Source organism: Amblyraja radiata, chromosome 39, assembly GCF_010909765.2.
Source record: "Amblyraja radiata isolate CabotCenter1 chromosome 39, sAmbRad1.1.pri, whole genome shotgun sequence".
NCBI lineage: Eukaryota > Metazoa > Chordata > Chondrichthyes > Rajiformes > Rajidae > Amblyraja > Amblyraja radiata.
This window is the reverse complement of record NC_045994.1, coordinates 17,347,793-17,372,701: the sequence shown is the minus strand read 5'-3', so window position 1 is coordinate 17,372,701 and position 24,909 is coordinate 17,347,793. Positions and strand designations below refer to the sequence as shown.

At 51.1% G+C, this 24,909-nt stretch overlaps 2 protein-coding genes across 8 annotated transcripts in view; one reads left to right on the top strand and one right to left on the bottom strand.

The window, feature by feature from the left end:
* stard7 (StAR related lipid transfer domain containing 7) overlaps nucleotides 1–10,302 on the top strand; it is a 33,034-nt gene extending 22,732 nt beyond the window's left edge. For all 7 annotated transcript variants that reach the window (XM_033014126.1, XM_033014125.1, XM_033014129.1 and 4 more), the window contains exons 3-9: nucleotides 1,409–1,587; nucleotides 1,848–1,897; nucleotides 2,612–2,722; nucleotides 4,984–5,066; nucleotides 5,881–5,980; nucleotides 7,851–7,935; nucleotides 9,574–10,302. In XM_033014126.1, coding sequence (XP_032870017.1) covers nucleotides 1,409–1,587; nucleotides 1,848–1,897; nucleotides 2,612–2,722; nucleotides 4,984–5,066; nucleotides 5,881–5,980; nucleotides 7,851–7,935; nucleotides 9,574–9,737 — 772 coding nt within the window. In that variant the 3' untranslated portion in view covers nucleotides 9,738–10,302. The remainder of the gene's footprint in view (nucleotides 1–1,408; nucleotides 1,588–1,847; nucleotides 1,898–2,611; nucleotides 2,723–4,983; nucleotides 5,067–5,880; nucleotides 5,981–7,850; nucleotides 7,936–9,573) is intronic.
* Nucleotides 10,303–13,551: 3,249 nt separating this feature from the next.
* Nucleotides 13,552–21,490, bottom strand: pgam2 (phosphoglycerate mutase 2). Its single transcript, XM_033013695.1, has 3 exons — nucleotides 20,950–21,490; nucleotides 18,817–18,997; nucleotides 13,552–13,878 (listed from the first exon to the last, which is right to left on the bottom strand). Exons 1-3 carry the CDS (start codon nucleotides 21,361–21,363, stop codon nucleotides 13,709–13,711), a joined length of 765 nt encoding a protein of 254 aa, XP_032869586.1. The 5' UTR covers nucleotides 21,364–21,490; the 3' UTR covers nucleotides 13,552–13,708.
* Between the last annotated feature and the right edge of the window lie 3,419 nt (nucleotides 21,491–24,909).

Sequence of the window (24,909 nt, the reverse complement as noted above, 5' to 3'; positions counted from 1 at the left end):
ACACAGAGTGAGTTACTCCAGCACTCTGAAACGTCACCTATCCATGCTCCACAGATGCTGCCTGACCTAGTCTAGTGGTATTGACATTTCTAAAGGTGTTTGAGGACGAGTCTAGACTTGGCTATTTCTGCTTGTATTTCTCTGTGGATTTGTACATTTTTCTGACGGTCATGTCGCAAAGGTTTGGAGAAGATCGAGCAAGATGCTGATGGTAAACAGATGGAGGGCAGGGTAGAAGATGAAAGATCATTGGGCAGCACGGTGGTGCAGCAGTAGAGTTGCTGCCTCACGCCGCCGGAGACCCAGGTTTGATCCTGACTACGGGTGCTGTCTATACGGAGTTTTTACATTCTCCCAGTGACCGCATGGGTTTTCACTGAGATCTTTGGTTTCCTCCCACACTCCAAAGACGTGCAGGTTTGTAGGTTAATTGGCTTGGTAAATGTAAAAATTGTCCCTAGTGTGTGTAGGATGGTGTTAGTGTGCGGGGGTCGCCGTTTGGCACGGATCCGGTGGGCCGAAGGGCCTGTTTCCGCGCTGTATCTCCAAACTAAACGACATCATAAACAGCAGCAGAGTGTAGTTGAGTGGCTGGAGTCTGTGCTGCAACTGTGACGTGACCTTCAGAAACAACGGCAAGATAAAATGGAAACATAATGTTAGCATTGGGGTGGGCCGGGCCTGTCAGCTGATAAACGGTGAGAAAGCAACACAGCACGAAGGTGAGAAGGAGTCACGCTGAAGGGGAGGGAGTGCAGAACGGGAATGATGTCAGTGTTAGGGGGCGGGCAGTGAGGGGAGTGGGGCAAGCAGGACACAAGAGGGGGTGGGGTGCAGAGCGGGAGTGATGTCAGTGTTAGGGGGCGGGCAGGGAGGGGAGTGAGGCAAGCAGGACACAAGAGGGGGTGGGGTGCAGAAATGGGCAGCAGATTGGAGGGGGTGGACAGGGCGGAAGGGGACAGGGGCGAGGGTGGGACAGGCAGGACGGGCTGTGCAGAGGTGGTGAGTGCGGGGGGGGGGGGGGAGTGGATAGCAAGAGAAGGTGGGGCTGACCAGGCAGAAGAGAATGGGTGCAAGGAGCGGGGATCATTAAGGAGACGAGAAGGATTAGGGAGGGAGGGGGACAGTCTGGAGGGGAGACAGGCAGACAGAGGGAGTGCCTGGGTGTAGGGATGTCTGGGCTGAAGGCTGCATGCTTCTGCTGTGAATGTGGTGACCAAATATCATAGCGGAGCTGTAAGATCTTTGGTGGTGACTGTAATGTCTGTACAGTGTGCTTGCCTTGTTGATTGTGTGCTGTTGTGTGTGTGTGATAGTGGGGATGTCGGGGGAGTTGGGGCTGGATGTTTGGGGGTTTATTTTCTCAGTCCATTGCCCCATGTTGTGAATGGTTGCTTCTGTGGTGCAGGTGCGTGAATGATTTCAGAGATGTGGACTCGCTGATGGAGGAGAAGCCGCCGGGGAGAGCACCCGTGTCATGCGAGGAGCATCACCGGCACGGCAATGTGTGGGAGCTGGTGATGGCCCAGTGCAGCTTCCGGCTGTGGCGCCGCCCTATCCCGGGCAGCCACCTCTACCAGTACCGAGGTACGGCACTCCCGGCATTCACATCTACCAGTACCGAGGTACGGCACTCCCGGCATTCACATCTACCAGTACCGAGGTACGGCGCTCCCGACACTACCAGTACCGAGGTACGGCCCTACCACACTCACCCCTCTACCAGGGACGGCACTACCACCACACACACCCCTTCCCTACCAAAGCCCAACCAACGTCCTGTAGAGCTGCGTCGTGCCGTTGTTGAGAGACAAGGACATTGATTTTTTTGTTTTACGCCTCCACAGTTTATGGAAAATACACGGACGTTACTCCACGGCAGTTCTTCAACGTGCAGGTATGTCTGATCATGGTGTGGTGAGCAGACACTACAGGGTGAATGAATCCTACAGAGTAATGTTGCATCTTATTCCGTTCATTCAGTGAAAGGATTGACAATATAACTGGGAAGTGGCGTTTTCTTTTCTTCACATTCGGAACCCTTTCTCCCCACGAAGAGGTGGCCCAACCCAGCGACTATTAGTGAGCTCGCCACAGCAACAGTTCTACAATCACACATTACAATCGCTCCACACTCTTAAATCTCTACTCCTACACTGTCAATGGCTCGATTGTAATCATGTCTTGTCTTTCTACTGACTTGTTAGCACGCAACAAAAGCTTTTCACTGTACAATGAGCCTTCCCTTCCCTTCCCTCGCTGTTGTGTGTGTCCAGCCTTCCCCTCCCGCGCTGTCTGCTGTTGATGTTGGGACGTTGTCCATGGGAGGCAGCCTCCCTGGAGCCCCCCCGCCCGCCATGCCACCTCGCTCTCCCTCCTCACCGCCCACCTTTGCCACCCGTCGCACAGTCTGAGCACCAGCTCTGACCCCCAGTCACGCCTCTCCTTCAGCTCATCTGACCCCAGCTTGACCCGTGGTCAGGATCGTTTATCGCCTTGGGTCCTGGGCCAAGGGGTGGCAGGTGACCATTCCCTGGGTTACTCCTCCTGCTGCTGCTGTTGGAAGAAAGCCCCTCTCTGCCGCATGGACTAATGGAGTCTCTCCACACAGCTGGACACGGAGTACAGGAAGAAATGGGACGAGCTGGTGATTAAGCTGGAAGTGGTGGAGCGAGATGAGGCGTCTGGCTCCGAGGTTGTCCACTGGGTCACACATTTCCCGGTAAGCACGGCTGCTGTCTTGTTGTCTCTGCACCATGCTCCTCCCTCCGGTGGTTCTCACTAGCTTACCTGCTGCCCGCTCCTGCACCTGAACCATTGTACATCATGAGCAGATCTGTGCACCCATTAACAATGTATGAAGGAACTGCAGATGCTGGTTCAAACCAAAGATAGAGGAGCAACTCAATGGGACAGGCAGCATGTCTGGAGAGAAGGAATGGGTGACGTTTAGGATCGAGACCCTTATTCTGACAGAACAGGAACAGGCCCTTCAGCCCACAATGTCTGTGTGGAGCATGATCCCAGATTAACTAATCTCAACTACCTGCACGTGATCCAAATCCCTCCATTCCCTCCGCATCCACGTGCCTATCCAAACGGCACTTCAATGCGTTTAAGAAGGAACTGCAGATGCTGGAAAATCGAAGGTAGACAAAAGTGCTGGAGAAACTCAGCGGGTGCAGCAGCATCTATGGAGCGAAGGAAATAGGCGACGTTTCGGGTTGAAACCCTTCTTCAGTCTGAAGGAAATAGGCAACGTTTCGGTCCGAAACGTTGCCTATTTCCTTCGCTCCATTGATGCTGCTGCACCCGCTGAGTTTCTCCTGCACTTTTGTCTACTGGCACTTCAATGCCACTGTCGTTGGAGCGGGAGGCAAATGGGACTTGCTTTAAGAGTTCATTGTGAGGTGCTAAAGGTGTTTAATGCAGCCACTCAGGTGAGAAGGTAGAAGACTGCAGTAACAGGTCCTTCCACCCACAATGTCCGTGCCAAACATACTGTCATTAAACTAATCTCCCCTGCCTGTACATGATATATTCTCCTCCATTCCCTGCAAATCCATGTGCCTATCCAAAAGCCTCTTAAATGCCCCCATGGTCTCTGCCTCCACCAGCATGCCCTTCACTCAATAAAGTCATCCATCCATCCAGACAGACAGATCCATTCATATTTTTAACGTCATCACCAAACTTCAGCGAAGAATGTGATGTTGAGTTTTGTTTCTCCCTCTGGGTGCTTGTGTTCAGCATGTTGCTATGTTGGGGGGTTGTCCTTATCTGTGGAACACATGTTATTGTGTAGAAACACAGCAGGCCAGCTCCAGATTTATCTTGCTCCCTGGCTATGATCAGATACTGCACGTTTAAGATGTGCAGGCCATTGTCAGCACTGAGTTATCCAGTGGAAAGACAGAGGTCAGATCTTCTTCAGTTACAGGATGTGATTAAAAGTGAAGGAAAGGTGATGCATAATGGTAGTGATGAGACAAGGGCCTGCACATTTGTCACGCGTATCGGCATGGGAACAGTGAAACCCGTACACGCTGCAGCTTTGTAGGGCCATTACATAATAACAAGCAGAGAGATACACAATAAATTAATAACCAGCCTATAACAAGTTCAAGTGAGTTTATTGTCATGTGTCCCTGTATAGGACAATGAAATTCTTGCTTTGCTTAAGCACACAGAAAAATAGTAAGGCATTTACTACAAAACAGATAAATGTGTCCATATACCATGATATAAATATATACACACATGAATAAATAAACTGCAAATAAAGTGCAAATAACAGAAAGTGGTTGTTAATAATCAGAGTTTTGTCCGAGCCAGGTTTAATAGCCTGATGGCTGAGGGGAAGTAGCTATCCCTGAACCTGGTTGTTGCAGTCTTCAGGCTCCTGTACCTTCTACCTGAAGGTAGCAGGGAGATGAGTGTGTGGCCAGGATGATGTGGGTCTTTGATGATACTGCCAGCCTTTTTGAGGCAGCGACTGCGATAAATCCCCTCGATGGAAGGTAAGGTCAGAGCCGATGATGGACTGGGAAGTTTTTACTACTTTTTGTAGTCTTTTCCTCTCCAGGGCGCTCAAATTGCCGAACCAAGCCACGATGCAACCGGTCAGCATGCTCGCGACTGTGCACCTGTAGAAGTTAGAGAGAGTCTTTCTTGACAATCCGACTCTCCGTAATCTTCTCAGGAAGTAGAGGCGCTGATGTGCTTTTTTGATGATTGCATTAGTGTTCTCGGACCAGGAAAGATCTTCAGAGATCTGCACGCCCAGGAATTTGAAGTTCTTGACCCTTTCAACCATCGACCCGTTGATATAAATGGGGCTGTGGGTCCCCCTCCTACTCCTTCCAAAGTCCACAATCAGTTCCTTGGTTTTGCTGGTGTTGAGGGCCAGGTTATTGCGCTGGCACCATATGGACAGTTGCTCGATTCGAAACTAACCATTTGTGTGTTTGACTCCATCTGCAGTACCCCATGTACTCGAGGGATTACCTCTACATCAGACGCTACCATGTGGACCAAAAAAACAACACAATGGTGATGTTATCCAGGTGAGGATGTGTGGACTTCTCTCTTTATTGATGCACAGTACACGCTGGACTCAACATTCCCTCACATTCACTTAGGTTAGTTTAGTTTGGAATCAGGCACTTCGGCCCACCGAGTCCATGCTGACCAGCGATCACCCCGTACACTAGCACTTCCCCACACACAAGGAACAATTTACAGAAGTTAATTAACCTACAAACCTGCACGTGTTTGCAATGTGGGAGGAAACCAGAGCACCCACTCGGTCACGGGGAAACCATACAAACTCTGTACAGACAGCACCCGTAGTCTAGATCAAACTTGGGTTGCTGGAGCTGTTAGGCAGCAACTCTACCGCTGCGCCACCATGCAGTCCCTGCATAGAGTCTAATTACGGACTCGAGGGACAGAATCTTGGCAAGGACTGGATGGGCCGAAGGTTTTTTTTTGCTGATTCTCAGTGCAGGGTGTAAACTCCAGTGTTACACACTTATCTCCAATCCATTCTTCCATCTAACATGATTCAACCCTAAAAGCTATAATGTCTTGGATCCTCGGTATCCAGTATCAGGAAGAGGGCAGAAACATAGACAATTGGTGCAGGAGTAGGCCACTCGGCCCTTCGAGCCTGCACCGCCATTCAATGTGATCATGGCTGATCATCCACAATCAGTACCCCGTTCCTGCTTTTCCCCCATATCCCCTGATTCCGTTAGCCCTAAGAGCTAAATCTAATTCGCTCTTGAAATGGATGATGTGGAGTTGTGGGCAGCTTGGGGCAAGGTATAACAGTGAGGGAGCGTGTCAGCTCTCTGATATCTCATCTGTTTTGGGCAGGGCTGTGGAGCATCCGCATGTGCCCGAACATCCCAACTGTGTGCGGGTCACATCGTACGAGTCCCAGATGGTCATCAAGCCACACCGGTCATTTGATGAGGTAAGGTTGGGTATTGCACATAGAACAGTGGTGTTGGGGTTCCACAAGTCGAGCCAAACCAGTGTGCAAGAGTGGGGGGGTTGGGGGGGGGCTAGTCTAGTTTATTATTGTCACGTGTAGCGAGGTACAGTGTAAATCTTTTGTTGCGTGCTATCCAGTCAAAGATAAAAACAATAGCTGATTACACTCGAGCCGCCCACAGTGTGTACAGAGAAGATAATGGGTACAAATTACTCTGGAAATTGATGAGGTTAAAGCAGTGGATGTTGTATATATGGACTTCAGTAAGGCCTTTGAAAAGGTTCCTCATGGAAGGTTGGTTAAGAAGGTTCAATGGTTGGGTATTAATGGTGGAGTAGCAAGATGGATTCAACAGTGGCTGAATGGGAGATGCCAGAGAGTAATGGTGGATGGTTGTTTGTCAGGTTGGAGGCCAGTGACTAGTGGGGTGCCACAGGGATCTGTGTTGGGTCCACTGTTGTTTGTCATGTACATCAATGATCTGGATGATGGTGTGGTAAATTGGATTAGTAAGTATGCAGATGATACTAAGATAGGTGGGGTTGTGGATAATGAAGTAGATTTTCAAAGTCTACAGAGAGATTTATGCCAGTTGGAAGAGTGGACTGAAAGATGGCAGATGGAGTTTAATGCTGATAAGTGTGAGGTGCTACATCTTGGCAGGACAAATCAAAATAGGACGTACATGGTAAATGGGAGGGAATTGAAGAATGCAGGTGAACAGAGGGATCTGGGAATAACTGTGCACAGTTCCCTGAAAGTGGAATCTCATGTAGACAGGGTGGTAAAGAAAGCTTTTGGTGTGCTGGCCTTTATAAATCAGAGCATTGAGTATAGAAGTTGGGATGTAATGTTAAAATTGTACAAGGCATTGGTGAGGCCAATTCTGGAGTATGGGGTACAATTTTGGTCGCCTAATTATAGGAAGGATGTCAACAAAATAGAGAGAGTACAGAGGAGATTTACTAGAATGTTGCCTGGGTTTCAGCAACTAAGTTACAGAGAAAGGTTGAACAAGTTAGGGCTTTATTCTTTGGAGCGCAGAAGGTTAAGGGGGGACTTGATAGAGGTCTTTAAAATGATGAGAAGGATAGACAGAGTTGACGTGGATAAGCTTTTCCCACTGAGAGTAGGGAAGATTCAAACAAGGGGACATGACTTGAGAATTAAGGGACAGAAGTTTAGGGGTAACATGAGGGGGAACTTCTTTACTCAGAGAGTGGTGGCTGTGTGGAATGAGCTTCCAGTGAAGGTGGTGGAGGCAGGTTTGTTTTTATCATTTAAAAATAAATTGGATAGTTATATGGATGGGAAAGGAATGGAGGGTTATGGTCTGAGCGCAGGTATATGGGACTAGGGGAGAATACGTGTTCGGCACGGACTAGAAGGGTCGAGATGGCCTGTTTCCGTGCTGTAATTGTTATATGGTTAAAATAGAATCCTTAGTGCAAAATAAATGCTGCTGCTGTTGGAATATGGATGTAGAAGCTGGTAGTGAACGTAATGTAGGATTGTCTGCTGAAACCAGCGTGCGAAGGGTCGTCTGGCTCTCACCTTATCTTGTACTCCGCAAGCAATGCAAGAAGGTATACACAAAATGCTGGAGAAACTCAGCGGGTGAGGCAGCACCAATTTTTGAAATGTATTAAAATGCTGGCGTTTTCTCACCGCGCAAGGGCTGGTGTCATTTGTTTAACAAGTGAGGAGAGTGTTGGGCTGATGTGAGGGGCACCAGTCTGCATTGAGACTGGACCCATCGCTTTGTGTTGTCTTGTTCACCAGTATGTGTACTTGTTTCTGTAACGGCTTCACCCCTTTGCTCTTCACTGTCCGTCCGTCCGTCCCACAGAACGGCTTTGATTACCTGCTCACCTACAGCGATGATCCACAGACCGTCTTCCCACGTTATTGTGTCAGCTGGATGATGTCCAGTGGTAAGTGACTGTGACTGTGATCCCTGGGGGTGGGGTGGGGGTGGCAGGACCCAGGGAGTGGGGCGAGGTGTTGGGACCCAGGGGATGGGGTGGGGTGTTGGGGCCCAGGGGCTGGGGTGGGGTGTTGGGACCCAGGGGATGGGGTGAGGTGTTGGGACCCAGGGGATGGGGTGGGGGTGGCGAGACCCAGGGGATGGGGTGGGGTGGGGGTGTCGATACCCAGGGGATGGGGTGAGATGTTGGGACCCAGGGGGTGGGGTGGGGTGAGGTGTTGGGGTCCAGGGGGTGGGGTGAGGTGTTGGGACCCAGGGGCTGGGGTGGGGTGTTGGGACCCAGGGGCTGGGGTGGGGCTGGGGTGGAGGTGTCGACACCAAGGCTGCCAACCTTACCACGGACTCCAGCCTCAGGTTCCATGTCCTGGGGATCAGGAGTCCCGTGCACAGCACCGTGAGCAAGCGGGCACCTTGCCTGTGCACGTTTCCACCTGGTGGGAGTGCCTCTGAGTAGCAGCAGCAGCAGACAGCAACATTACAGCGGTGTGTACTCAAAGGTTGATTTATTGTCACATACACCAACTTGGTGCAGTGAAATTCAAGTTGCCATTGCAGCACATTATGGTGAGCTCCCACGTCAGGCTCCTCACCGTGGGCTTAGGGGTCCGGGGGACCACACGGTGTAGTACAAGGCTGACTCCTTGCCTCGTCTCTGACACCACACTGGCCACTGTAGTGAGAAACTCTCTGGTCGTTTGTCACAGTCAGGTGAAGCAGGGATGAGTCATCTCTCTCCATCAGTGCGCACACACAGCAGGCTCTCAGTAGCCAGCAGTGGCAAGTCTAGTTGAGCTTGTTTCCTCTAGCTAGGGGTGGGGGAGAGAAATGAAAGCCCTACTGTTGCAGTCTGTGCTGCAGCCCATGGCTGCAACAGCAGGGCTTTTATGGTGCAACATGCTGCACTAGCTTCACAGGGCTTTCATGCTGCACTAGCCTCACTGTGTGAACTTCAAGCTCAATAATGTCTTAACCACTGCTGACCAGTGGAGCATCACTGACATAGTGAGTCAACATGAATCTCTGTAACATCTTCAACAATTATTTGGCAATGCAGAGCACAATGGTGTAAGCAGGAAGCTTTGTAAGATATTTTAAAGAAGTAAAGGCAGCCGTTTAACTCTGGACACGAGACTGTAGATTCTGGGCTAAACAAAACTGGTTGGTGACAGGATGAAACTGCCCCTGAATCTGGAGGTGTGGATTTTCACACATCTGTACCTCTTGCCTGATGGGAGAGGGGAGAAGAGGGAGTGTTAACAGGCATGTTAAACTGAACAGAGTAAAATTGTGCAAATGCTGGTTTAAACTGAAGATGGATACAAAATGCTGGGGTAACTCAGCGGGACAGGCAGTATCTCTGGAGAGAAGGAATGGGTGACTTTTTGGGTTGAGACCCTTCCGTTAAGCCTGAAGAAGGGTCTCGACCCGAAACGTCACCAATTCCTTCTCTCCAGAGATGCTGCCTGTCCCGCTGAGTTACCCCAGCGTTTTGTATCTATCTACCGAGAAATATTCCCAGTACGTGCGACCATTAACCTCCCTTGTCTCTCCCGCCCACCACCCATGTCTGACGGTTCCCTTGCAGGGATGCCCGACTTCCTGAATAAACTTCATGCGGCAGCGGTCCGAGCCAAGAACATGGAGATCAAGATTAAGGACTACATCAGCGTGAGGAACTCGGAGAGCATGTTGCAGCACTCTGAGCGCAAGGACAGTAGCTGCAACTCGCAGCAGATGGACTACGCCTAGTCCCCAGCCCAGCCCCAGGCCGGGGGCGGGCACAGCCACCAGGTGCCACCACCCCAGGCACCCTTGGTTCATCACCCACTGGGGGGCCAACCAGCTTTCCAGGAATCTGACTGCTTGTCAGAGCAGAGAGCAGCACTGGTGCAAGATAGGCGGAGAGACTCCCCGACCTACGGTGCAAGGAGTTGTGTTGCCTGCTGCACTTGAATATCAAAGATGCCGCATACTAACAGTCACCGCTTGTGAACTGGAAGGTTAGAGCCCGCCTGGGTTAAGTCGCCGACCAAACTGGCTGCATCCAGTTGGGGTGATGATTGTATTTGATGCCGGATGGATGGGATGGGATGAGGTGAGGGAGGAGAGGGGATGGGGTGAGGGGCGTTCTCCTGTCGTGTGTCGGTGTGTTTGCATGTCCGTAACCGTGTGCTGGAAATACTCGCTCTGCTCTTTTTTTAAACGGATTGGTTGATTAACACGAGGGCCGAGGCTGCTGTTGTACTTCACTCAACCCTTCAGTTCACATATTGGGTGAAGAATTTTGAAATAAAGCCTGTTATTTTGTAACGACTTCTCGGCTGAAGACGAGGGGTTGGTGCGGTTGTCTGCAGGCAGGTAGATAGGTGCCTTCTGGCTATATCGCTGCACCTGACCTCTCCCTGCTGCATTGCCCGTTAATAGCCTTCTATTGGTCGCTTCAGGGTGGCGGGACACAGGGTTAATAGCGGGCAAGTTGCTATTAGAACGGGCAAGGCTTAGGAGAACAGTCTGAGCTGGAGAACAGATTAGGATAAAATGCCAAACTTGGTGCAGAGGGGAGGATTGATTTAGTTTACAGATACAGCAAGATACAGTCCTTCAGCCCACCGCATCCGCACTGACCATCGATCCCCGCACATTAACGCTACCCTATACACACCTTGTATCAGTGCCTGTTATATTGACCATGTTACTGGCATAGACACACAAAGCTGGAGTAACACAGCAGGACCAGGTAGCATCTCTGGGAGAAGGATTGGGTGACATTTCGGGTCGAGACCTATTCCTTCTCTCCAGAGATGCTGCCTGTCCCACTGAGTTACTCCAGCTTTTTGTGCCTATCTTCGGTTTAAACCAGCATCTGCAGTTCCTTCTTCCACAAGTTAATGACATTACCGACTTCCCACCAGGAGATGGGGCTCTCTGCTTCACACAGCTACGGTATTTAATTCAGCTCAGGATTCAATGCACTACATCACAATGTTTGATTACCAGCTCCCTCCAGCATAGATTTATGGAGCTTTCCCTGTCATTTGATGCACTTGCCTTTCTGGTTGCTGAGACAAGACTGCAGATGCTGGAATCTGGAGCGACAAACAAACTACTGGAGGAACTCAGCGGGTCAAGCAGCATCTGTGATGGCAGAGGTGACGTTTTGGGTCGAGACCCTGCATCAGGACTCTCCACCTGAAATGTCGACCATCCCTCTGCCTCCACCGATGCTGCCCGACTTGAATTACTCGTTTGGTATTCTAACTGTCTGGTATGTTCTGGAGGAAGGGTCCCAACCCAAAACGTCACCTAACCATTCCAAATATGCTGCCTGACCTGCGGAGTTACTCCAGCATTTTGTGATGCCTGTTGATGCTGGTTTGCACTGATAAACACCCTGTACACTAGCACTATCCCACACAACAGGGACAATTTACAATTTTACAGAAGCCTAATTAACCTACAAACCTGCACGCCTTTGGAATATGAGGGTAAATTGGAGTACCCAGAGAAAGCCTACGTGGTCACGGGGAGAACGTACAAACTCCGTACAGACCGCACCCATAGTCTGGATTGAACCCGGATCTCTAGTGCTGTGAGGCAGCAGTTCTACCGCTGCACTACATTAAAAAGGAAATGAGTAGGGTTTAAATGGGTGGTTGATGGCATGGACTCGATGGGCCGAAGGGTCCACTTCCAAATGATGAATCCCCACCATGCTGCCCACTGACATGCCAGTGTTTGACAGCTAATGAATTACCTTGAAGCGCAGTCACTGCTGTGGGACAGCATGCCTGCCTCTTGCAGACAGGTCATTCACATGCTCCCCCACTGTCCTATCAGCTGCCATAGTCCTGACCGAGTCACTCGCCTTCAGCTCCGGACAGGTACATGGACAGAAAAGGTTTACTGTAATACGGACCAAATACAGGCAAACGGGACTGGCTGAGACGGGGCATCTTTGTTAGTTTGGACAAGTTGGGCCGAAGGGCCTGCATCATTGTCTAGAGAGAGATACAGCGTAGAAACAGGCCCTTCAGCCCAACACGTCCCCCCTGCCTGGGCTTGGTCCATATCCCTCCAAGCCTGTCCTATCCTCAACTAGCTCCTCTGGCAGTTTGTTCCATACACCCACTACCCTCTGTGTAGAAAAACTACCCCTCAGATTCCTATTAAATCTTTTCCTCTTCACCTTGAATGTGACAAATGCTAAACTGAGCCTAACATCCCTGAATCCAGCAAATCCAAAACTTTAACTGTTTGGAGCTGCACATCTGACCAGTGCTGCCCCTCCGTTTAAGTTAATTAAGCATTGTCTGACAGGCTTCTCCGTTAGGGTACAATCCTTGCCTGGAGTGTGTGTGATGAAAGCAGTCCAGATTTACCAGTTTTACTGTCCCTCTTGTGATAAACTGAGCAGACAAACACATTCCTACAAAGAAGTCTGAAGAAGGGTCTCGACCCAAAACGTTGTCTATTTCCTTCGCTCCACAGATGCTGCCTCACCCGCTGAGTTTCTCCAGCATTTTAATCTACTTTTGATTTTCCAGCATCTGCAGTTAAACACATTCCTTCATTTGACCTGAGTTACTCCAGCACTGCGTGTATTAACCGCATCTGTATTTCTTTGTGACTACATTCCTGCAATTCTTTGTCTACATTCCTGCAGTTAACCTGCCTTGAGGTTGTTGCAGTGCCCTGTGTGGTTGGTGGGACTGAAGTGAGGTACTCCCTCTCCCCTCTACACCTATCATTGTCTGTCTGTCAGTGCACATGACGTTGAATCCTGTAACTCCACCACTTTGTATTGTTTCAAACTAATTTTGTTTGAGTAAACTTTTAATTTATTTATTTGACTTTACTGTGTTAGTGTGAACACCCATTGGGCAGAAGAAACTAAACAGATAATTTGCTCCGATTCCTTTATTCATGTTCCCTTTAATTGTTCTCGTCCTGCCTTTTCCTGATCTCATGAGGAACATTTCCACCTTGTGCCCCCATTATTCCTATCGTTTTAACATCTGCTTCCCCCTTTGCTTTGTTATTGTTACCAGAGAGCATACCGTTTAGTTTATTCTAGAGATACAATGTGGAAACAGGCCCTTCGACCCATCGAATCTGCATCGACCAACGATCACCTCGTACACTAGTTCTATCCTACACACTAGGGACAATTTAGAGAAGCCAATGAACCTACAAACCCCTCACTCATTCTGGTTGGAAAGACCACCACATGCCATCTGTTGGGCCAGGCACCATAAATGTGTGCCTTCTTGTCAACAACTGGATACAGCAGCATCAGCAAGACAGCACAAAGGCCTGGTGTACGAACATGACTTTCCGTACACATTAGTGATACAATTAATACCTTGGGCCCAACCCATGGTCAACTGTATGATTGAACCAAACGGGATTTCTCGGACCCACCCGCCTTGCTGCGAGGAAGAGACTCCAACCACAAAGGGTGTACTCACTCACTCACTCACTATACATGTACATTAAACCATTACCTCCAACCAAGTGCGATTTGACAGGTGTAGTATGGTGTTTTGGATGATCAACAGAGATGATAGTTCCAATACTTTCACATTTAATTTAACATTTCGTGATAAATAACTGCATACAGGAGGACTTTACAAAAACATGGTTTATAATTGCTGACGCGGCTGTCTCCAGGCCCGGCTGCACCGGTACCAGGCAGGTCGTTGCAGGCTCGGTTCCCAGATTCACTTCTTCACCTTGCCCTGAGCTGCCACGGCCTCCATGGCTGCCTTCACCGTCGCCTCGTCTCCCAGGAACTGCATGGGCTTGGTGGGCTTCAGATTGGCATCCAGCTCGTACACGATGGGTATGCCGGTCGGCAAGTTCAGCTCCATGATCGCAGCGTCCGACAACCCTGGAAAGACCAACGGTGACAAACTTAGAGGACGCGAGGTTCTGTGACAACACTTCAATCAAAATCCTCCTCTGCAGCCACATCCCCTTTGCCCCGAGACAAAGGTAAGCAATGTGTCACGTGATGAGCTGCTGTATCATCTCTACTACACAACGCGTACATTATACACAGCACTCCATTCAATAAGCAAGGATATCATATGCAGGAACACACAGGGAAATGGATGCCAGCACACATTGCCTATGAGAGAAAGTAAGAACAGGTTTATCAGGAGTGAAGAAACAAGCAGCAGCAGAAAGGATGTGCAGGAAGAGAGGTGGAGGGACGGCCATGCAGGCAGGGCAGGTGAAGTGGGATAGACAGCTTGGTGGGTCAGTGGAGCGCCAGTGATCTGGAGGGACAGACTCAGGTTGAAGCGAATGAGAGTAGAGACAAACAATGGTGCCAAGTCTGAATATGTGGAAGGTGGGAAGACAAAAGGTAGCAGATTGGAATCGAGCTGGAACAGTGTGGGACAGCACCAACCCATCCAAGCTTATTCCAGACAACTTCATGACATCCTTTCTTCCCAGAAGGCATTGAAAACAGCTGCTGTTCATCACTGAGCTGATTCAAGCTGATGACTATTAACCAGTTGTGGCCCCAACAGAAACCTAGTTGAAACTTCCCATTGTCTGGGCTGCTTCATGATCAGAATTGGAAAATCCCGTCTGATTTTGGCCCTTATCACCAAGATACAAGGTGGGGTGCAGGCTAATACTAAAATGTTACTGAAAACTAGTTTAAAGTATGTTAACAGTAGAGATCAGGGTTAAATAAAGCAAATTTAATACCAGAAAGGTTCTAATGCACAAGGAGGTGGAGGGTATTGGCAGCAAAGTTGGTATGTGCATTTTTTTGTCAATTAAGTGATTTATACCAGACTTGATATGGGTAACGCACTTTTGCTATCTTCTTCCAGGAAATCAATTATTTGGGAAGCTGCAAAAGCTGATTTCCCAGCCTTCTCTACATTTTCAGTTTAGGACAGTACAGTGGCGCAGCGCTAGAGTTGCTACATTGCAGCACCAGAGACCTGGGTTCAATCCTGAATACAGGTACAGTTTGTACAGAGTTTGCACATTCTCCCTGTGACCGTCTGGGTTTTTTCCATGTGCACTGGTTTTCTTCCACAACCCAAAGACTTGCAGGTTTGTAGGTTAATTGGCTTCAGTAAAATGGTAATTTGTCCCTAGTGTGTAGGATAGTGCTAGTGTACAGGGTGATCGCTGGTAATAGCTGGTGCTGTATCTCATGTCTTAAGCATCAATCTGTATAATCTCAGTTAATTCAACCCCTACCAGCGCTGAGAGAGTTCCAGCAAAGTTCTCTGCCACAGGCCCTGACCTTTATGAAGCAGGGCTCTGCTCTCCAGTTACAGTCTGGTCTGTCAGCTTCTGCTGGGTATTTTTAGCATCCACTGATGCAGGGTCAGGAGCGAAGGAGGGAAAAGGCTACAGTGACATTTATAGCACCCTGCCCCTCAAACTTCACCTCACAAAAATGAGCCATGCCCAACAGCGTTCCATATGAAACAAGATATATGAACTGAACAAACTTTGACATTACACACAAGGAACTGCAGTTGCTGGTTGATAAAAAAAACATTGCTGGAGTAACTCCACGGGTCAGCTGAACATGGATAGATGGTGTTTCAGGTGAGGGCCCTTCATCAGATGGTGTACTTGGGCACAGCAGGTGCAAGTGAGGACCAAGATGGAGGTTGGGCCGTTGTCACATCTGTCCTCCCGCTTTGCCGTAGTCTTCAGGACTGAATGCAGGGATGGAACCACAGTACAGCTGGGCCGAGCAGGTACACTGTACCTGGCCCTCCTGCCCTGGGTCAGCCCAGACCAGTGTAACTTGCATCATACAGGTACTGTACCTAGCCCTCCTGCCCTGGGTCAGCCCAGACCAGTGTAACTTGCATCATACAGGTACTGTACCTAGCCCTCCTGCCCCGGGTCAGCCCAGACCAGTGTAACTTGCATCGTACAGGTACACTGTACCTGGCCCTCCTGCCCTGGGTCAGCCCAGACCAGTGTAACTTGCATCATACAGGTACTGTACCTAGCCCTCCTGCCCTGGGTCAGCCCAGACCAGTGTAACTTGCATCATACAGGTACTGTACCTAGCCCTCCTGCCCCGGGTCAGCCCAGGCCAGAGTAACTTGCATTGTACAGCATATAATGCAGGAGTGTGACCATCTTTCGGACGAGACCAATTGTACTTTGTTAGGCAGGCACTAAATATCCCACTGTACTATTATAAGGAGCAAGGGAGTTACTGCAGAGGCCTGGCTGATATGAATCCGCCATATCCACTGGTACCTTGCTTCATGCTCAGATGTTTCCCCAGCCATTCAATTGGTGCGAAGGGGACATTGTGGAGATGCATAACTGACAACGCTAGAGTACCAGTGCAAACCTCTGCCCTCCCAACGCTACGGTATTTGGCCCACCATGTCCGCACCGTCCAGCGATCCTGTACACTGACACTATCCTACACACACTAGGGACAATTCACAATTAAACCAAGCCAATTAACCTACAAACCTGTGCGTCTTTGGAGTGTGGGAAGAAACTGGAGAAAACCCACACGGTCATGAGGAGAATGTGCAAACTCCACACAGACAGAAGCAGAGTATCTGACACTACAAGGCAGCAACAGCACCACTGTGCCAGTCATTAGGATTTCCAATGTGGAGCAAACGGCTAAAGGCTTGTAGTGGAAGATATTTTATCAAACATTCCAAGCATCCTTGTCCTTCCCAAGGGGTGTGCTCTCTCGCTCCACACACAGGGTGCTCCATCAGTGCTGAGCCTCACACACATTCTTTACAAGTGGGTGCAGGATGTGGAGTTTTTGCAGGCACTTCAGCCACAGAAAGCATCCTGCCCTCACCCACATCTACATCTAGGATTCTCAGCAGCATTCACTGATTCATGATACGGTGTGGGCAACAAAAGTCAGAAAAGCAGACAAGGTCAAGCATCCTAATGTTTGCCACGGCTCTTCATCTGACTAAGTCTGGAGGGATCTCGACCCAAAACGTCTCCCATTGCTTCCCTCCAGAGATGCAGCCTGTCCGGCTGAATTACTCCAGCATTTTGAGTCAATTTTCGGAAACCACCATCTGCAATTCTTATTTTGTTTCAGCCCAGTGGAGGCTTTTCCCTCAGTAAAACTCGTAATGGGCAATGTATCATTAGTTAAGAGAAGAACTTGCACATCAAATAATCTAGTCATTAGGAAACGGTGAAATTAGTTAGACACATAGGGTTTAAAAGTCACGTCTGGTTAAATGATTTACTAAACTCAGTTAATAAATCTTTTATTCTTGGACTGGGCCAGTTTAAATAAGCGTTGATTAAAAGAAACAGGATTTGCAATGACAGATTATGCAACGAGCAGAGAAATAGTGACTTCACGTTGACCATGTCATGTACTCAAAATCCTATTGATGAGACTCCTGCTGACTGCAAACAAGCACATTGAATTCTGAACATTAAACCACTGGAGCAGATAGGCGACTGCAAGACTACTGCCTGGCGGCTTTGTCGGCAGCTCCAAAACTGACTGACCCTGGATGGGAATGAACGCTCTCCGAGCTCAGCTCACTGCCCTTCAAAGGTCAATGGTAAGCAATACCTTCCCAAGCTGCCCCTGCAGAGAAGGCTACATAATATCTGAACACTTGATACGATGGGACCTCACCCTGGCTGTAAATGACCTTATGTAAATGGCCCATAGTATTTCATGACTGGCAATAGCATGTGTGAGCTGGAAGTTCTAAAGCAGTGTCAGGAGGCAGATCTTTGGATAGAAGAAAAAAAAATGGGTGATGTTTCGGGTCGAGATCCTTCTTCAGACTGATTCCTGGGATGTCAGGACTGTCTTATGAAGAAAGACTGGATAGACTTGGTTTATACTCTCTGGAATTTAGGTGATTGAGGGGGGATCTTATAGGAACGTACAAAATTCTTAAGGGGTTGGACAGGCTAGATGCAGGAAGATTGTTCCCGATGTTGGGGAAGTCCAGGACAAGGGGTCACAGCTTAAGGATAAGGGAGAAATCCTTTAAAACCGAGATGAGAAGAACTTTTTTCACACAGAGAGTGGTGAATCTGTGAAACTCTCTGCCACAGAGGGTAGTCGAGGCCAGTTCATTGGTTTTATTTAAGAGGGAGTTAGATGTGGCCCTTGTGGCTAAGGGGATCAGAGGGTATGGAGAGAAGGCAGGTACAGGATACTGAGTTCGATGTTCAGCCATGATCATATTGAATGGCGGTGCAGGCTCGAAGGGCCGAATGGCCTACTCCTGCACCTAATTTCTATGTTTCTATTTCTATGTTTTCAGACTGAGTCTTCCTCATCTATTCAGGGATGATGCCTGTCCCGCTGAGTTACTCCAGCATTTTGTGTCTGTCTGGAATGATTGGTGGTCTGTGCAAAATTATCAAGACTACAAAAATGATCACTTGCAGCAGAGCTGCTGCACCTTAGGGGGCTGACAAAGTAAAGCATCATCTTGCCTCCAAAACTTTATGACCATTCAGACAATGATGCTTGCACTCGACTGTAACATGCCACTGCTCAAGCTGCTGCATAAAGAAAGGTCAGAACAAAGAACTGCTCACTCTGGAAATACACACCAAAGAACCACTGATTTATTGAGCAGCCCTCAGATAACATTGTCCTCCCTCACTGATGCATCAAAGCAACAGCCTGGTCCACTGGACTCATCTCACACGTGGGACCATCCAACTCAAAGGCGAGATTGCTACTAAAAGTACAAAATGAGTTCAGGAATCTCTATCATTGAAACCAGCTCTGCACAGCTCTTTGCAAGCACACACAGGTTATTTTGCAAGCACACACACGCAGGTTATCCCTTACCCTCTAGGTGCTTGACGATACCACGCAGACTGTTCCCATGGGCCGCGATCAGGACGCGCTTCCCTGCCTTGATCTGCGGTGCAATCACGTCATTCCAGAAAGGCAGGGCTCGTGCAATTGTATCCTTAAGACTCTCGCAGGTCGGCAGCTCACAAGACTTTAGTCCTTCATAGCGCCGAGCCTGGGATTAAACATTCGCAGCTCAGTTCAATATGCTCCAAGATAATTGGCATATCACAACAAATAATAATAATAATAATAATAAACACTTTATTGATCCCCTCAGGAAAATTCAGATGTCCAGAAGATAAAAGTTTTGAATTTGCACTCCTAGGACAGTGTCAGTTTTATACTTTTAATGCTTTAAATACCTTCTGAAGTGCAGTCACATTATAATGTAGGTCATACAGCAATTGACCACAAAAGGCATTGCAAGAACCATATTTTTTTTGTGTGCTTCAGAGGTTAATATAGGCACCAGACAGAAGCAACCAACCAAACACCCATCACTGTTTGCATTAACTTTTAGACTATATTGATGGTCATTTTAGTGGGTGAGGTGTTTAAATATAGCCTCATTGCATCTTTAACAGATGCTGCTGTGAAAATGTTGAGACACTTCCACGACCTTTGTTTAAGCATCGCAAGGGAACATGTTAGTGGGGACAGAGGCAAGACTAGAAATGAAAAAATGCTAGTGCCCGAGCACGCTTCTAGCGACCCGGTTTCAGGCAATGCGTCAAAACGGCAGAGACTGCGGTGCTGTAAATTGTCCATGACATGAGGAGTGAGGGGGACAGAAGAGCAACGTGAGGAACTGCACGTCTCACTGCGGGAGGCGGAGAGACACAGAGCGGACGTAGAGTTGCAACATAAGGAAATGTCTGCAGCACCGTCCGCTCACAACACAGATGCAGTTGTGTGCATGATGTTAAACGTACAAATATGCTCCAGGATTGAAGACGAGTGCAATGATCAATGGGCAGAGGTCGGACATTTTGTGAAGGGGCAGCGAGCTACACTGGCTCAAGTGCCCGCATTCGGGGAGAGGGAGGGGGTCGCCCGTTCTCCTCCACCCACAAAGTCTAGAGATGTCACTACCCCACCCACACAGATATGGGGTAAATCCCATCGTACCCCCACACACCCAGCCAGCTAGCTAGCAATCCAGGGGTAATTCCCCATTATTCCGCCCCCACACACCCTCCCTCATCCTCTCCCCCACCCCCCTCCCTCACCCCCACCTGCCTCTTACCCACTCACCCATCCCCCCTCCTTTCCCTTACCTCCCTCACCCCCTCCCTCCCTCACCCCTTCCACCCCCCTCCCTCACCCCTTCCACCCCTCCCTCACCCCTACCCCCCTCACCCCTACCCCCCTCCCTCACCCCTTCCACCCCTACCCCCCCTCCCTCACCCCTTCCACCCCTACCCCCCCTCCCTCACCCCTTCCACCCCCTACCCCCCTCCCTCACACCCTTCCACCCCTACCCCCCCTCCCTCACCCCTACCCCCCCTCCCTCACCCCTTCCACCCCTCCCTCACCCCTACCCCCCCCTCCCTCACCCCTTCCACCCCTACCCCCTCTCCCTCACCCCTTCCACCCCTACCCCCTCCCTCACCCCTTCCCCCTCACCCCCTCCCTCACCCCTTCCACCCCTACCCACCCCCTCCCCCCCTCCCTCCACCCTTCCCCCCCTCCCCCCCCTCCCTCACCCCTACCCCCCCTCCCTCACCCCTTCCACCCCTCCCTCACCCCTACCCCCCTCCCGTCACCCCTTCCCCCTCACCCCCTCCCTCACCCCTTCCACCCCTACCCCCCCTCCCCCCCTCCCTCACCCCTTCCACCCCTACCCCCCCTCCCTCACCCCTACCCCCCCTCCCTCACCCCTTCCACCCCTCCCTCACCCCTACCCCCCCTCCCTCACCCCTTCCACCCCTACCCCCCTCCCTCACCCCTTCCACCCCTACCCCCCCTCCCTCACCCCTACCCCCCCTCCCTCACCCCCTCCCACCCCTACCCCCCTCCCTCACCCCTTCCACCCCTACCCCCTCACCCCTACCCCCCCCCCCATCCCTCACCCCTACCCCCCCCCTCCCTCACCCCTTCTCCTCCCTCCCCCCGCGCACCCACCTTGCTGATGGTGGTGTAGTAGGGGTGCTGCTCGTCCATGGGGGGCGGCGGGGTGTCGAAGGATCGGCGCCAGATCTTCACCTGGGCCTCGCCGTGTTTGGCGGCGGTCTCGGCCTTGTTCAGGCCGGTCAGGCCGCCGTAGTGCCGCTCGTTGAGGCGCCAGGTGCGGGTGACGGGCAGCCACATCTGGTCGGTGGTGTCGAGGATGAGCCACAGGGTGCGGATGGCGCGCTTCAGCACCGACGTGAAGCAAATATCGAACTGGTAGCCGGCGTCCCTCAGCGCCTCGGCGCCGCGCTTCGCCTCGCACAGCCCCTTCTCGCTCAGCTCCGCGTCGAACCAGCCGCAGAAGCGGTTCTCCTGGTTCCAGGTGCTCTCGCCGTGGCGCACGATCACCAGCTTGTAGCACGCCATGGCCGGGGCGCCGCGAAATCCAGGCAGGCTGCGGTTGCTGTGGCGACGGCGACAGGCCCGGGAATGGTGGCTCCAGCTCAACGCGGACCTATATATACCCTCGGCCCGCCCCGCCCCTAAACCATCGACCCCGCCCCTAAACCATCGACCCCGCCCCTAACCCATCGACTCCGCCCCTTGACCATCGACCCCGCCCCTAACCCATCGACCCCGCCCCTTGACCATCCCCCCGCCTCCTGGCCCCTCGACCCCGCCCCCTGGCTCATCGACCCCGCCCCCCGGCCCACAGACTCCGCCCCCTGGCTCATCGACTCCGCCCCTAAACCCTCGACCCCGGCCCACAGACTCCGCCCCATGGCCCTCGGCCCCGCCCCTAAACCATCGACTCCGCCCCTGGTCCATCGACTCCGCCTCCTGACCATCTCCCCGCCCCCTGGCCCCTCGACCCCGCCCCTAAACCATCGACCCCGCCCCCTGGCTCATCGACTCCGCCCCTAAACCATCGACCCCGCCCCCTGGCTCATCGACTCCGCCCCTAAACCATCGACCCCGCCCCCTGGCTCATCGACTCCGCCCCCCGGCCCACAGACTCCGCCCCCTGGCTCATCGCCCCTGGCCCCTAAACCATCGACCCCGCCCCCTGGCTCATCGACTCCGCCCCCTGGCCCACAGACTCCGCCCCTGGCCCCTCGACCCCGCCCCTAAACCATCGACCCCGCCCCCTGGCTCATCGACCCCGCCCCCTCGCCCCTAAACCATCGACCCCGCCCCCTGGCTCATCGACTCCGCCCCTAAACCATCGACCCCGCCCCCTGGCTCATCGACCGCCCCCTGCCCCCGCGACTCCGCCCCCTGACTCTCGCCCCGCCCCAACCCATCGGCTCCGCCCCTTGACCCCAACCCCATAGACCCCGCCCCAACCCATCGACTCCGCCCCCTGACAATCGCCCCGCCCATGACTCCATAGGTACCGCCCCTAGCCCCGCCCCCTGGCTCCTCGACCCCGCCCCCTGAACCAGCTCACTCCGACCCCTGACCCCGCTCACCCCCCTCCTAGTATCTTTGGTTTTAAGACTAGTGATCGATGGCCAAGTAGTTTACAGGTGTGTTTTTGTGCAGTGTAGGAGGAAACCGGAGCACCCAGAGGAAACCCTTGCAACGCTGTGAAGAACCTGCAAACTCCACACAGACAGCAGCCGAGGCCAGAATGGAATACAAGTTGCTGCATCTGTCAACAGCGAGAGGCGGTGGACTGGAGGATTGCAAATCTATGCATGTAGGTCACTAAAACATCAGGTCACCTGTGGAAACTGCCTTTTATATTTAGACAATTGTAGTCCCAGTGCCAGATTGATTTATTGAAAGATACATCATGGAATCAGGGCCTTTGACCCAGCGAGTCCACGCCCATCACCCGTATGCATTAGTAATATTTTATTCCGTGTGTGCTCACCGCTCCAGGGGTAGGGTATAACCTACAGACCCCCACGTCTTTGGGATGTGAGAGGAAACAGGGAGAACGTACTAACTCCACACAGACAGCGCCCAGGGTCAGGATGGAACCCGGGTCTCTTGCGCAGTGAGGCAGCAGCTCTACCCACTGCGTCACCGTGTCGCCAGAAATTGAAACCTTTCCGTCATCTCTGGCTGTGGTGACAAAGGCCAGCGGTGAAGAGACAGAGGGCGTGAGATTAGGATAGAAGAGGTGCGAATTGTGAAGCCAGAGGAAGGAATGGGTGGGGAGGGGAGAAACCGGTGTGAGTACAGGTGGGGCATAGGGAAGGTTGGGGGAGGGAGGGGGCGGTGAAAGAGGTGAGGGGGTTTATATTAGTTATCTGAAAATGGTGGATTCAGTGTTCATACTGTTGAGTTGTAAGTTATCCAAGCAATAGTTCGAGCAAATTGCTCAAAGGACTTGATAGGTCAGCCAGCATCTGTGGAGTTAATAGACAGAAAATGTTTCGGGTGGGGACCCTTCTTCAGACTGAATAGCGATAGTTTCACTGTGACAGGACTTGCACGGATGAGTGAGTTAGAAGCCTTCCTTTTGTGCAAGGTATTTAGATTCAAATGCGGGCTAGACATGGGATCGGGAGTCAGGCCAGGCATCGCTAATGGCCTGACTCCCGGGGAGACCAAGCGTAGGTTGGGCGATCGTTTCGCCGAACACCTCCGCTCAGTCCGCAATAACCTACCTGAACTCCCGGTGGCTCAGCACTTCAACTCCCCCTCCCATTCCCAATCCGACCTCTCTGTCCTGGGTCTCCTCCATTGCCAGAGTGAGCAACAGCGGAAATTGGAGGAACAGCACCTCATATTCCGTCTGGGGACTTTGCGTCCGTATGGCATTAACATTGAATTCTCCCAATTTTGCTAGCCCTTGCTGTCTCCTCCCCTTCCTTAACCCTCTAGCTGGCTCCTCCCACCCTCCCATCCGCCCGCCCTCGGGCTCCTCCTCCTCCTCCCCTTTTCCTTCTTTCTCCCCCCCCCCACCCCCCATCAGTCTGAAGAAGGGTTTCGGCCCGAAACGTCGCCTATTTCCTTCGCTCCATAGATGCTGCTGCACCCGCTGAGTTTCTCCAGCAATTTTGTGTACCATCGCTAATGGCCTCTGGTTCACAGGAGATCCTTCTTCACTGTGGCAATAAAACATGGCAACTCCTCCTCCTTCTGTCGTGGAGTAGACTGAGACTGACTCCCCTCCCCCTCCCCAATCTTTGCACATCCCCCAAGCCTTTCCACTCGTCACTTTAATTTCATGTTTCATGTGTTTTGTGTATTTTGTGTTTTGATGACTGTTGGCATCAGTTAAGTCCATGCCTATCCCTCCTGGGATAAATAAAGTTGTATCGTATCATATCTCTGCCACAGAAGGCGGTGGAGGTCAATTCACTGGATTTCAAGAGAGAGTTAGATTTAGCTCTTAGGGTTAATGGAATCAAGGGATATGGGGAAAAAGCAGGAATGGAGTACTGATTGTGGATGATCAGCCATGATCGTATTGAATGGCGGTCCTGACTGGAAGGGCCGAATGGCCTCCTCCTGCACCTATATTTCTATGTATCGTATTGTATCGCTCAAACGGCTCAAAATTGGTTGTGGCGTCACATCCTCTGACCTTCATCCTGAGTTAAAAGTCAGAAGTCTGAAGCAACAGCTGTTACGATTATCTCACAGTGTGAATCAAATTCAGGGCTCGGACTGGTCAGTATCGCTGCACAGTCCGTCAGTTTGGTGCTCTATATGGGCGAGAGATCGAGTTTCTGGGACAGTGTGACCTTCAGACAATTTGAGTTCCTGTCTCAGTAACTGGATGAAGCTGCATTTAAAAATAGGCACGGACTTAACTGATTGCGGTTAGTTCCATCTACTGGTGGCTTTCCATGTCAACAGACAAGAGCACAAAGGTTTTGGTGAATTAGTTCTGTTGTCTAAGAGTGTCCAGCAGAGGGAACTGTTGTTGGTTTATTACTGTGGAGGAAGGAACTGCAGATGCTGGTTTACACCGAACATAGACACAAAATGCTGGAGTAACTCAGTGGGACA

What these genes read in the sequence shown, in the direction of transcription:
- pgam2 (XM_033013695.1), bottom strand. Translation starts at nt 21,363, where the DNA reads ATGGCGTGCTACAAGCTGGTGATCGTGCGCCACGGCGAGAGCACCTGG. An exon ending in ACTACACCACCATCAGCAAG is followed by an intron (nt 18,998 to 20,949) that starts GTGGGTGCGCGG and finishes GTTTAATCCCAG; the next exon opens with GCTCGGCGCTATGAAGGACT. An exon ending in TATCGTCAAGCACCTAGAGG is followed by an intron (nt 13,879 to 18,816) that starts GTAAGGGATAAC and finishes TGGTCTTTCCAG; the next exon opens with GGTTGTCGGACGCTGCGATC.